Below are 14,015 nucleotides of genomic sequence, written 5' to 3'. Positions count from 1 at the left end.
GTGGGGGCGTGGGGGGGTGAGAGTGGGGAACAAATAAAAGAGAGAGAAGGGAGAAGGAAGAGGACAGAGTGAGAGAAGACCAAAGGAAAGAGGGATAAAAGAATAGGCAGAGGGAAGGACAGATAACATAGTATGAAAGTAGGAGAGAGGTATAAAAAAGGACACAATCAAGAAGAGGACAAATCAAACAAAGTTGATAAGAACAGGAGAGAGGAGACGAGGAGACACGATTAAAGCAACAAACATACAGGGAGGAAAAGCAGAGGAAAAGAGAGGAGAAAGAGAAAAGTTGTAAAAGTGCTCAAGTGAAAAAATAAACTGTACCGCAGAAGGGGAAAACTGAGAAAGCAAGAGACACAAATGCTAAGAACATGAAAGAGAACCAGATAAAAGAAAGTGCAGACAGAACGCAGTAAGTAGTACTGAGCAGTCAGAAACACAGGCAGCGTTAAAAATGCAATCCAGACAAGACAGAAAGGAAAGGAGGGGAGGAGAGGAGAGGACAGGAGAGGCTATGAAAGGGATATAGGGGAGGAGGAGGAGGAGAGAAAGGCCTTTGGCCGACATCAGAGATGTAGAGACTGAAGGATGGAGGGATGCAGGGAGAAGTGACGAGTGACGAGGCCCGGCTGGAAAAGAAGGAGCTGGAGGACAGGAGGACAGCAACCCCAGTTTCAGTCTTCTCAGTGTGTGCGTTTGTGTTTGTGTGAGTTCACATTTATTTAAAGTGAAAGAAAGGAAGAGAGAAGAAGGTGCACTGGGTTCAAGAATTAAAATTGTCTGGTTAATAAAGGACGGAAAGCTGGAGAGAACGTCTGTCTTTAGTTTGGTCTCTGAAGAGACAGATGGCGTGTGTCATAGTGTTGACTCACTTCTCACACACGCACGCATGTGCACGCACATACACACACACACATACACACACACACATGCGCGCGCACACACACACACACACCTTTCTTCAGTGGTCACACATACACTAGTGACTCATGTCTAGCAGAATAGGTTGAGTATATTTTCATGTGGTCAACCATTTTTACCGGACGAACCGTATCCATGGGACAGTCACTCACACACACACACACACACACACACACACACACACACACACACACACACACACACACACACACACAAACATACGAGTTGTCAATATATGGCTGTACATGAACAGTGTGTTTATGTATGTCTACCAATATTTAGTAATGGCATGTGTGTTTGTGCCTGGTTTGGCTTCATTTGCATGTGTGTGTGTGCGTGTGTGTGTGTGTGTGTGTGTGTGTGCCAACACTATAATAAGCAATGTGTGTGCCTTTGAACAGGCCGTCCTCATTAAGGGAGGAAATTGTCTCTCCCTCTGTCATCATTTTATAAATCATTATGTGAAAGGTTAATTGCAGTGACGCAGTTGTAAAACAGGGACACAAAAATATTTATTTACAATTTACTTGTGTATATAGAGACACGTTTCCAGTTAGAAAACCAAAGTCGCGTCCATCTGGCTCCTGCTGAATGGTATGTTGTGCTGCATCGGCGCACTGTTTAAATAGTAGTTAGCACTTCTTTCCGCCATGTTTGTGTGTCTGGAGAAATATGTGTATGTATGTGGAACGCTGTCTTGTGTATTACTATCCTGCCTGTGCGTACTGAGTGCACACGTGTGTATGTGTGTGTGTGTGTGTGTGTGTGTGTGTGTGTGTGTGCTGAAAGGCTGAGCTAGTGTTGTTGATGTTGGGTGAGGACTGCGCTGAGCGTTTGGCTGCCATCGCCACTCGTTCACCACACGCTGACGTTTCTGCTCCTTCCTCCTTCACTGAAGCATCTGAAGACGAGGACGCTCTCCAGCACCCTGTCCTGGCCTAAATGGCCTCCATTCTGTCTAATTAAAGCTGCCACTTCTCGAATTTTGAACCATTTCAATATATTGCTGCAAAATTAAATGTGAAAGCTTGGCATAAATTACTCTAAACAAATTAAACCACAGTCAACTTCAGGAAGATAAACATGTTGGACGTGACTTTTTCATCTTTCCTTCACTTGTTTCAATCTTCACTGTTGTGAACACTCACAGTTTTAGGCCCCAAATATTCTCTGCAACTGCTTATAAAATGCTGAAGATCTTGAAAAGGTTCTTAGGCCACTATGAAGGTTTATATAGTTAGTGCATGTGACTGTGGATGTTTCCACTGGTGCTCCCACTCTTCCTCTTAGAAATGAGAAGGAATAATATCCATTAAGTGTTTTTCATGTACTCAACAATACCACATACATATTCTTCCCCTGATTGCACCAACCCGTCATTAAAGCTGCATCAAATTCAAATATTCAAATCCAAAATGCTATTTCTTTTTGGTTGCATCATTACATCAAAAGAAAAATCCAACCTATCACGAGCGTCATTTTAATCATGTTTCCTGTGGTACTTAGTAGCTCTGAAAACTTCAGGAGCTTGACTAGAATTTGAAATAAAGTTTTGAGAGATTTAAAAAGCGCTTGTTTGAACATGGAGCTGGAGAAGCTAAATCTGTCTTGTAAGCCTCATTTCACCTTTACGTAGAGTGTCTGCCTCCGTCTGTCCATCATGTCTTTTTCATGCGCTACATCTGTCTGCTCGTCTTTGCTCACATTCTGTCTTCTCTCCACTGCATCTGTCTGTCTGGAACTTATTCTGTGGTGGAGCTCACTAACAGTTACCAAGGATGAAGGTGTCAGCAAAATACCTCAAAAGTAAAACATCTGTTTGCATGCCTGTCTTCATGTGTCTGTCCAGAGGTAGTCTGGTAAGTAAAGGCCAGAGAGGACAGCCAACATTTAGAGGCAGTAATAACAATGGAGTCCAGCTGTTGTGCCAACAGCTACAGCGGGCAGTGTTTTCTCAGGGCACTTTTCATCCTTACGGCCCACGCTGTTTTTTCCCACTTGTCAAAACCCATCCATGCTCTGAGGAACATTTCCCATCTCTGTGGCCTTGTTAAGTCACTGGTGCCCAGGGGAGCGACACACACACTCCTAACTGGTCTGAGGTTGAATCCACTAAACCCTTCCCTTCTGAGCCTCCCTTAACACCGTTAAGAGCGTTCATACTGTCTCAATATAGATAAAACAGATTACAAACTGGAGCGGTCGGGCTCGCACTCAGTGTAAGGAAAAGCTGTTTGTGTGTTGCCGGCCGAGGAGCACAAAACACAAGCTGTTCTTTAAATAGAGATGTATTTACCTCTCCTCCAAATGAGGAGTGACTGGGCAAACACACATACAGAGCCACACCTGAATGAGCTCAGTTGGCACGGGGCATGTGTGTTGCCGCTGCCATTAGCCACTTTTGGCATGGCAATGTTTAACTATGTCAGAAAGACTTTTTACGTTGCCACAAAGTTGTTTGTCCGTGTATGTTTTCTTGTATGTTTGTGACTGTAACTGTCCCACAAAGACAGTGTGTGTGTGAGTGTGTGTGCAGATAAATATCTGATAGGGGTTGAGTTTAAGGAAAGGTTTGGTTCACACATTTAAGGGGATCATAGACAACGTTAAGCGATTGCGTGTTTATTAGACACCGTAGGAGAGAGTACCTGTTTCTCGGACTGTGTGCGTGCTTGCTCCTCCTGGGCGAGCACCACCTCCCTCTCTGCTGTGATCTGAACGCTCTCTCTCAGCGCCTCCTCCAGCTCTTCGATGCGATCCTCCTTCTGACGGAGGGAGTCCTTCGAAGAGAAGGTATGCAATGTGTAAGTGCAAAGACAGCATGGATATGGAATGAGTTGATTAGCCCAGAATTTATTAAGGAATAAGTCTACAAAAACATTTCATCTACCAATCATAATCATTATTTAGATTAGATACTTGTAATCTCTACTATCTCTACTCTTTTGCTTCTTTACATCAAGGGGTCCAGAAAAAAACCTTTTAATTCAAGTGTAGACTATCCAGAAAACCATTTGGTTTACTCACGTACAGTACAAAACCTTCCTCGATCTGATATCCACCATATCTGACAGAGTGTGTTCTAAGTTTCCCGTAACAGCAGCTTTGCCTGTCACATCTTGCTTTACATGTCCCCTGACTGAAAACCTTGGCCACTCCTCATTCCAGTCTGCTGCTCCCTGCAACTGCAGTGAGCTGCAAAAAGACTCACAAATTAGACAATCTGATCTCCATCTGCCTCAGAGGACTCAGGAAATCACACATGAAGCTGTTTTTAAGTAAAATGAGTGCATGAACTTCCTGCCAATTCCTCATAAAAAGAGCTGTTTTCCTCCTGCCAGGCAATTGACTGACTTCAGTGGTTACATTAGAATTGAATGAATAGCTGATGGAGACCAGGTGGGACACAGAGGATGAGACATTACAGTGGCCATGAACAAACCTCCAGAGCATCTCCAGCACATGTGCTGTGAATCTGTATCCTGCTCCAGATCCAACATTACTTGGTGTCTAACTATGCAGACTGAGATGAAATTTAATTGAATTAAATCTTCTTATTGCATTGAATTAAATTTACGGTCTAAATTATACTCACATTCCATGTACAGTCTTCAGTGCTGGTTAAACTATGCAGAGTAGCTTACAACTGACACACACACTAGTTATGGTTGTAACCGCTGCGGTCTCATAAGTCTGAGTGACTCACATAGCTATCAGCTCATCTCCTAACCACACACATATGCAAAAATGACAACCTCCAACCTCCTTAAACCAATGATCAATCATAGCTAGAGGGAGCATATGCTTTTTCGCGAGCACACACACACACACACACACACACACACACACACACACACACACACACACACACACACACACACAGAAAGTGTTTTCATCTGCCTCTAATCAAAGAGGCCACTGAGATTAACGATTACTGGAAGGGGAGAGGGAGGGGGAAGAGGAGCATGGATGAGAAAAAAAAAAAAAAGAGAAAGTCAGGCAAAGTTTAAGGGAAATTCAAGGTGAAGAGGGTGAAATTAAAGGTGGAGATGAAGAGGTGAGAGACAACCTGTAATCTCAGGAAATATGGGGAAAACCGCAGTCACGATCATCACCCCACACATTCACTGTTCATCTTGTGGTCACTTGACACTTGAGCAGAAAATTAGGAGATGCTCTCCCACCACAGGAAGCATTTAAAACCCACAGCATTCACTTCATAGTTGAGTGTTTCTCCTCTAATCACCTCTCCTCCTTATTTCATCAACCTTTTCTCCCCTTCACCATTTTTTTCTCCTCTCCATCTTCCATCTGCTCTCCCTGTCAGTCATCCTCTTCAGTTACCCCCTCTCACACACTCCCTGAGCGAGAGCTGCATCGCATGTGTGTGTGTGTGTGTGTGTGTGTGTGTGTGTGTGTGTGTGTGAGTGAGTGTGTCTGACATTGCCTCAGGCTGCTCCCTGTCATTATTGTCACCTTACAATGAAGCATTGTTGTGATAGCAGACAATATTCAAGGTAAGACATAGAGATGGGGGAGAGAAACTTTTTCCTTCTCGCGTTTTTTCACCCTCTCGTTCTTTTCACTCCACCCTCCTACAGCTTCTACCCTCCTCTTCCTCCCTCTGTACCTTAATCTGCTGGGAGCTTTCGCTGAGATTGTCCTCTCTCTTCTTGGCCTCCTCCATGAGCTGGGCGTTCCTGCTTTTCTCCAGCTGCTCCTTGTGTTTCAGGTTGGCCACCTTCTTCGACTGGTCCTTCATCTGCCTACACACACACACACACACACACACACACACACACACACACACACACACACACACACACACACACAAAATCCATAGTCAAAGTCAATGCATCACCAAATATGGATGACAATTATTTTATAGTTGCAAGTGTGAGGAGCAGCTTTAGACATACAAACATCAACTGGTGAAAATCTCGGATCACAGTTCATCACAAATAATCATTTAATATTAGTAAGTGAATTTATATGTTAATATGCTACAAGATAATATTGATTGAAACAGACACATATGTGCCTAAAAACATCCAAATGTCTCAATAACTCAACTCAAAGAATCAATCTAAAAGTAAAGGCTACACAGAAATAGACAAACGGACCTGTATTCATTTAGTAAATACAAGTATGTCCAAAAAAATGCACAAATATTTCAATAAGACAGGGCGTCCCAGGGTGCTACATGTCTAAGATGCAGACCATGTAAGCACAAAGTCCCTGATTTAAGTCCAGACAGGGACATTTGTTTCCTAGTGACCTCTTTGCTATCTTTCATTATTTCCTGTCAAGTCAGTACTGTCAGGAAACAGGCATAAACGCTGGAGAAATCCTTAAAAATATGTCTGAATAACCCAACTTAAAGAGGACTATTATTGGCTTTGCCCTCCTCCCTTCCATACTATATCTAAAGACCAGATCCAACATCCTCAAACCTCAAATTACAAAACCTAGAGACTGTATCTTCAGCAGCAATGGCATAGCATTGAAGAGAATTTCAGATTTTTCTTTTAAAGAAAAAGTTTGTGAAGCTCTGAAAAGTACCAGTTTCATCCTTTATCCTTTCACAGCACTTGGAAACCACCTCTGACTGCAAAAATCTGCCACAGTGACCCCAGATGCATGCACACAAACACAGAGCAATAAGCTGAATACACCAGTATTTACAATGCTGGCAGCTTCTAAACGCAGCTGACATTTAATACATCGAGTCAAACCGTCATATTCATAACACTTTCAGGACACAGTGCCTGTTTGTTCCATTACGATGATACTACAAGACACTGCGATTAACTATTCTGCACAATACAGTGCAGAAATAAAATCCCTCGAGGCCAATATAGTGTAAAGATCAGTGAGTGAATTCAATGAAAAGCTATGAATCAATGACGAGATGACATTTCAGAATTCCTCAGCAGTGGGAAGTATGAGGATCTTTTCAGAGAGGGATTACTGGGTGTCGGGAAGCAGTCTAAATCATCATCTGGGGAAAGACGGAGAGAGAGAGCAAGAATAAAAGAGGGAGAAAGAGAGAGAGAGATTTCTCATGGGAGCAGCAGGGTTGCGGAGTGGAGAGAGGGTTTAATCCCAGTTTAAGCTGTCTGGAGGCCATTGTGGCTCTGTCACAGACCTATCAGCTATCACCACCAGCTTGACTTGATCAGGATCTTTCATACCTTCCATACACACACACAGATGTGGACTAACACAAGCTAATGCCAGTAAGGTTTAACAACGTCTACTGAATGATGACACAAACGAAAAATAAGTCAAACACAAAGGATGAATGTGCAAGCATAACACACTCACATGTGCATACACAGGCACTCATCCAACAAAGACACTTGTAAGACAAAACAAAACTGCTGACTAAGACATTAGAAATTAATCAAGCTCAATAAAAGTCAGTCTTTTCACTCTGCGAATGTCCTCCAGTCTTTTGTATGTTTGCATTTTTTAAACATGTGTACAGTGCGTCTCCCTGCGCTGCGCAAATGTTTATGCATGTGCGTGTGTTCCTGTTATCATAACTTTTTACAGGCTCTCAGATAAATCTATTTTCTCCACTTCCATCGCTACAGCTGCCAGTAAAAGACCTCCAGTGATGGGAATCCACAGCGAGCACCGTCTCACACCAGCAGCAAAACATGTGCACTCATGGGAAATCATTTTTACGAGCCATACGCTGCATATTCTGTTTCCAAAGGTGTAAACAGGTTCTAATCGTCGCATGACGTTTGACCTTTGTCTCTTCTCTGCAAAGCTCCGAGCTTAACTCGTTGCATTTGCAATCCTCCGATCTCACAGTTTGCTGTTTCACTTATTTTATTTTCACTGTTTTACCCCTTTGAGTGCAATCTCCTGTGTGAATTCATAAGAGAATAGTTTTATTGTTTACACCGAGAGTGATATACATATTCTGGAGTGTAAATATTTAATGACACAACTTTCTTGCATCTTTCCAGTCTCTCTAAGCCTTGAACTACCTGCTACACTAACCTAAAATAATGGGAGTAATCCATCAAATGGCTTTAACATCAATATCACTGCCAGAAAAGTTGAGAAATGATATTGGCAGAGGATGGGAAAATAAAATCCTCTATGTGTTTGCTAAAAGGTCCAGGGGGCCCAATTGCAAACCATCCAGAGAAACTTGGGAAGCTGGAGGAGAAATTGAAATGCGACGACGGGGCCAAAACTGCTCTGCAGCACCTGGCCTGTTCAAAGCTCACAAAATAATAATCTGAGTCGAGTGTGTGTGTGGGTTTTACTTGTATTGTTTTTGTGTGCATCTTTTAACGGCCTACATGTGTAGCATATTGCATCAGCAAAACAGTAAAGCAAATGAAGTAAGCATGGTGGTTTTTGTTTCCTCTGCTGCGTCCTGATTTCAGTTTGCACCCTGCATGTGGGATCGAGTTATTTGAATATTTGGGATCAATTTTGTGCTATACGCCCTGTGTGAGTGTGTAACAGGTCATAAACAGGCAGGAATGTTCCTATTGGAGGATTTCCAGGAAGCTCCAACCATCTGGTTAGCTCTCTGAGGTTTCCCCACTTCATGCTACATTTACTCTATGTATGGGAGTGTATGTGCATGTGGAATAGACTTTTAGATTGCAATGTTTCCTATTGATTCAACACTCAGTTCCCACTCACATTCTCTCTCTCTCTCTTTCCTCTTGCCCTTTTGCTAATGCTAAACACTTGTTTTGCTCAAACCTCACTTGTTTGCCTGTATCACTTTTCAGCACGCAGATCATTTGCATGGGTAACTATTGCGCATTTGCATGAGACCACAGCAAGTTCCTCTCCATGCTCTCTCCGCTTATTGGAATTTTCTTGCTCTCCCAAACCAACTCCTGCTCTTTCCCTCCACTTGTTTGCCATTTTTTTACACGCTGCATTATAATTATTTGCATGAAAGCAATCATTTATTTGCCTGAAGCCAATGTATCAGGACAAATGTTCTTCTCCTCACCGCTCAGTTTCCTCCGAACCCACACCCTCTCCAAATCCAACATTACCCTTTCCTTCGGATAAAATATTTTCATCTGACCATGGACCATTACATCCTTTCCTCTCCCCGATTCCTGCCTCTCCCTCTTTTGTCACTTCCATCTCCTGTACTTTCCCTCAGACTCCTCTTCTCCCCTCTAAAAAAAAAAACTTTTTTGTTTCGCCATAATGTTCTATCATCTGTAAATATAATGTACCTGTGTTTTTAACACTATAAATACACATATTATATCATATATATAAGATGAAAAGGTAAATTAGAGTTTAAGATAATTTTTCTGATTAATCAATTCCTCTATAAAACTAGACACAATCTCCTGGTGCCCAACGGGATTTCTTCAAATTGTTTCAAAGACAAACACCAGCATACTAAAAAAAAAACATACAGGAAAAGAACAGGCAGAACATCCTCCTCACATCTGAGGAGCTGAATACAGCAGAGGTTTGCTTGAACATATTTACATACTTGCTTGAAACGTGACACAAAACGATTGTTCAATTCTCAAAATAGTTGCTGAATATCTGTCTGCTGATTGACTATGTGTTTCACTTCTATCGGAGTTCATCTAACACGTTCGGTCTTTTGTCATAGGTCTGCTCACGTAAAAATAAGTTACAGTAAACTCTTCAACCATAATGGCTCCATTCATTTTTCCATATTAATATCACATATTTATCCTGACTGTGCTTGACAAGATGACATTTTTTATGCTGCATAATTACATAAAATGGATATATTCTACATGTTCTTTGTAATAATTTTATGCACGTTTCCTCATAATTACGCAGACATATCTTCTATACTTTTATATCTGTACAAACGGTGTGATGTTGACTTTAAGGTTAAAGTCTGCAGGTTTATAATGATGCTTTGTGAGAACCTGTCATTCTGTCAGGGTTGAAGAGATGAATATACTGACAGTGACTTGCCTTTGATTACGATTTTATGACACTAAATGCATCATTATGCTAAATAAATAGATTTTTACTTCGAGGAAGTTACTGAATCTCACTCTCCTCTATGTCATCTGGACCTCTGGCCTCATGTGGAAAGGCAGGAGAAAGAGGGGTTTCCCTACAGGGTTTGATTAAGTATCAGATTAATATTATTTCTGTATTATCCTGTAACTGTGATACTGTGACATGAGTTCAGATTCTACACCATACATCATGTGTCAGCTCAACCTTTTCTTTCCACTTCCCCTCCTTTATGTCCTGACAAACAAACCGGATGTTACATGAATACAGTTTTCATTTTGCACATTTAATTAAACACTAAAACACTTTGATTGCACTCGTTGCCTTCAGGAGCACAAGTTCCTTGTTGAACTCAGTGGCTCTGCTCAGCGGAGGCTCAGCGCCATTTGAAGTTGTTTTAATATGTAAAATACTTCCTTCACTCTCCCTCTGAAATCACTTTCAACAACTGCTGCAAACCGCTGGAGGAGGCGGAATCACGAGAGAGTTCACTTTACCCACAGTGCTGTAAACACAACACACTAATGTGCAGTGAAACCACGTCGCATATACACACACACACGCACACAGTGCACACACAGTGCACACACAGTGCACACACAGTGCACACACAGTGCACACACACACAATCCTGCACTCTTTGACACGCAGGATAAATGTACAAGGCACAAATTTACCGAAACTGTGCTGATAGGACACAAACACAAACAAACAAACACACACACACACACACACACACACACACACACACACACACACACACACTCAATTAGACACTCACACCAAGGGACGATGCTGTGAACCGCTCCGAACACAACCTGCTTTGTATTAGATTAAATCTCTGGGTTGGACCACACACACATTTTTAAAGCACACACACATTTGCGCAAATAAAACAACAACATGCATCCATTTTTCACCATTTACACAGAAACACACTCACTGTGGTATATACTGTAAACATATATTATGTGCTAATGTAAACACACACTAACATACTTGTTGACAGCAACAAGTACGTTGGTGTGTTTGAACTTCCTAAATTTTGCAAAACCACAAAAATATCGTCATGTACTGACCATACACACACAAACACACACACACACACACACACACACACACACACACACACTCTCTCTTATATATGCTACATACACAGACACATATACACTAACATAAAATAGTCTTCATTTAAGCTTAAAAAGTAAAAAAATAAAACAGTGAACACTGCTTGCAAATGCTGGTAAAAATGAAAACGCACACACACACATACACACGCAATCTCATAAACTTCAGTAAACATCAAACTCTCCAAAATAAAAAAAACAAACTTTTTAGCCTCCCTCATTAGTATGCTGCTGATATTCAGGGACCCACATTAAGGTAATATTAATATTACATTTGGAGACCTGTATAAATATTTGATCAGAAATGCTCGGGGGCCTCATGTATGTTTACTGCACATAGTTCACCCAACATTAACATCAAGGATTTCCTTTTAACTATTTGGAATTCAGTATTTCCTTTGAAAATACAGGAAATATTGGTTTGGTTTACTAAGCCTATAAAAACTATAAAACATAAGAAAAAAACTGATCAAAACATAATAGTTTAGTCTTGCCCACTGCTGGTGCGGAAGAAAAACTTAGAGTACAAGGAGGACATTTCTGAGGAGTAAAGAAAGAAATGCTTAATTTATGATTTGCAGAATGACTGTAGGAAATCCCTCAGGCAGACCAGTAAATTTGTGGGGTAAATAAGGAGCTGAGGCCTGTGTGTGTGTGTGTGTGTGTGTGTGTGTGTGTGTGTGTTTGTGTGTGTGTGTGTGTGTGTGTGTAAACTGCCACGGTATGGGTTACTCCAAACTAGCTGTAAAAATACTGTGATAAAACTGCAGACAGAATTAAATGTATTTCTCAACTGCATCTGTCCTTATGAAAATAAATCATATTCAGGAGATATATCGCCACTTCAGAACTAACAATACACTCACCTCAGAGTGTTTAGATAATAGCAATAATGTAAGCATGTGACAGAGAGCTGGAGTTGTTGTTGGCAGTGTCTTTGTTTAACATGGAAAATGACAAAGTCCCTGCGTTACACACTGACACTCTGTTCTTCAGCTTCATATTCGTCTTCTGATTTGAATTCCAGATTAGAGTCAACAGTACAGGAGGACTATCAGCATGTCTCACTACTTACAGTATGCTGTTATATGCCTCAATACAGTAGCATTGCTTTCATTTTTAATGATCCTTTTAACTTTTAACACCTTGATACTTTGTGACTTTTCCTAATTCTATAACAATTGCTTACAAACATAATTTTTAAATGATAACTGTGTCTGTTTGGTGTCCCCAGCTGTAAAACATGGGGAAAAAAACAGTGGATTTTCATAGGCTCCACATCTGATTGTTTTCATTACTGATTCATCTCTGGATTATTTTCCGATTAATCCTTTGGTGAATAAAAAATCAAAATGAATTATCAAAATGTCTGCCGATTAATGTTCTGTCAAATGATTAACCGACTGTGGCTCAAAGAAATGACTGACACCCTTCATCCTGAGAGAATAAGATGCTCTGAGGAGCAAATAGTGGCAATTTTACAGGATTTGGCTGCCGCTCGTCTGTTACCTAAAAAACAACCCAAGTGGACATTCCTTGTGTAATTGATTGTCCATCATTACTTTTCACCTTTTGTTTTTATTTTCCATTGCAACCATTACGGTCATATACAATGTACTGAGCAGAAGCAAGGGAGGGTGGGAGGTCAGTGATTTCTGTGTTTGGAGTTTTGTATCAGTTTAGTCATAAGAGGTCTAATGATCCCCATGTCACAATGTAGGATAACACACTGAACACGTCTATGTCTGTAAATTACTTTTTGGCAAACAAAAGGGACGTAGTTGTTAACACAGAGCCAATTTAACACGTAAAGCAAAAAATATTTCCTTATTTGTTATAGAAACACTGTTTTATGGTCATTTATGTAACTCATCAGCATCATCAGATGTTCCCAAAGCTCTGTTTATGGCAGAGTTAACAATTTAATACTTTGTCGAAAAACTGTATTTTAATAAGGTCAGAAGAAAGAACAATGATTAATTTTGCCTTTTTCACCTGTTGAGATCGTAAACACTGTGGAAATGAAGCTACAAAATACAAAGGTTAATATAATATACTACAAGGCAGAAAAATATTCTTCATCAAAATTGTAAACAAAAAGTATGTTTTTCATTTTCCCTCAGCCCTTATGTGTGTGTGTGTGTGTGTGTATACAGGTATTTTAATTTGATAACTCTCAGTACTCATCATAGTGTTGGCACCAATTAACTTGCAAATTCCTCCTTGCATGTGTGTTTGTCTGTGTGGAAGAAAAAAACCAACATACATGGTCTGTGATAGCGCGTGCGCGCGTGCGTGTGTGTGAGTCTGCTTGTTGTCGCCAATTAGCTGACAAATCCATGCACAACCTCAATGCTCAGAGTCATACAGGACCTCAAAGGGATCACACACACACATACACATACACACACACACACACACACACACAAAAGAAACAATGCAATTCCTTTTTAAGCTACAGAAACCTTGATGTCTGACACTTGGCAGTGGATGAGGAGTTCCTTAGCTCAAGATCAAAACAACAAAAAAAAGACAGGACGAGAAAAAAAAAAAAAACACAAAAAGGACAGAAGAAGAAAAAGAAGTTTTCTGTCGTCTACCAGACAGCAAGGCAATGCTAACTTTTTCTTTTGTTTCTTTCCCCCTCTAGAGTTGAATCACAAAACACCAGAACAACAGTATTGAAAAAGCTGACAAGACGGCAGGGGAACAGTGGCTCTAGAAGTTAAAAAGGAAAGGACGAGCAAAGAGAACTGGCACTGGGGAGACCTTTACAGCAGAGCAGGGCGCACAAAACACTCCGACCACCACATTTATGCAGGAAACAGAAGGAAGAAGTGGTTATTATGTGGTCGATCACAATGTGTAGGTCAGAGAAATTTCAATATGACTTTGATATGTCTGTTTGAAACGACCAAAGTCAGACTTTGGGGTTTGCATGCTGAAATCTCA

At 40.9% G+C, this 14,015-nt stretch overlaps 1 protein-coding gene across 4 annotated transcripts in view; it reads right to left on the bottom strand.

The window, feature by feature from the left end:
- The window catches only part of LOC111663677 (ELKS/Rab6-interacting/CAST family member 1-like), a 118,394-nt gene that overhangs the window by 53,005 nt on the left and 51,374 nt on the right, over window positions 1-14,015 (bottom strand). For all 4 annotated transcript variants that reach the window (XR_002761404.2, XM_087177047.1, XM_023417975.2 and 1 more), the window contains 2 exons: window positions 5,552-5,687; window positions 3,570-3,701 (listed from right to left, as the gene is read on the bottom strand). Coding sequence is in view for 3 of the 4 variants with exons in the window: in XM_087177047.1 (XP_087033173.1) it covers window positions 3,570-3,701; window positions 5,552-5,687 (268 nt within the window). In the remaining variant the exon portion in view is untranslated. The remainder of the gene's footprint in view (window positions 1-3,569; window positions 3,702-5,551; window positions 5,688-14,015) is intronic.

This window comes from Seriola lalandi, unplaced genomic scaffold (genome assembly GCF_002814215.2).
Source record: "Seriola lalandi dorsalis isolate HSWRI2012SDOR001 ecotype SW California unplaced genomic scaffold, Sedor1 jcf7180002054579, whole genome shotgun sequence".
NCBI lineage: Eukaryota > Metazoa > Chordata > Actinopteri > Carangiformes > Carangidae > Seriola > Seriola lalandi.
Note: the sequence above shows the minus strand (reverse complement) of the source record. Positions and strands in the feature narration are given on the sequence as shown.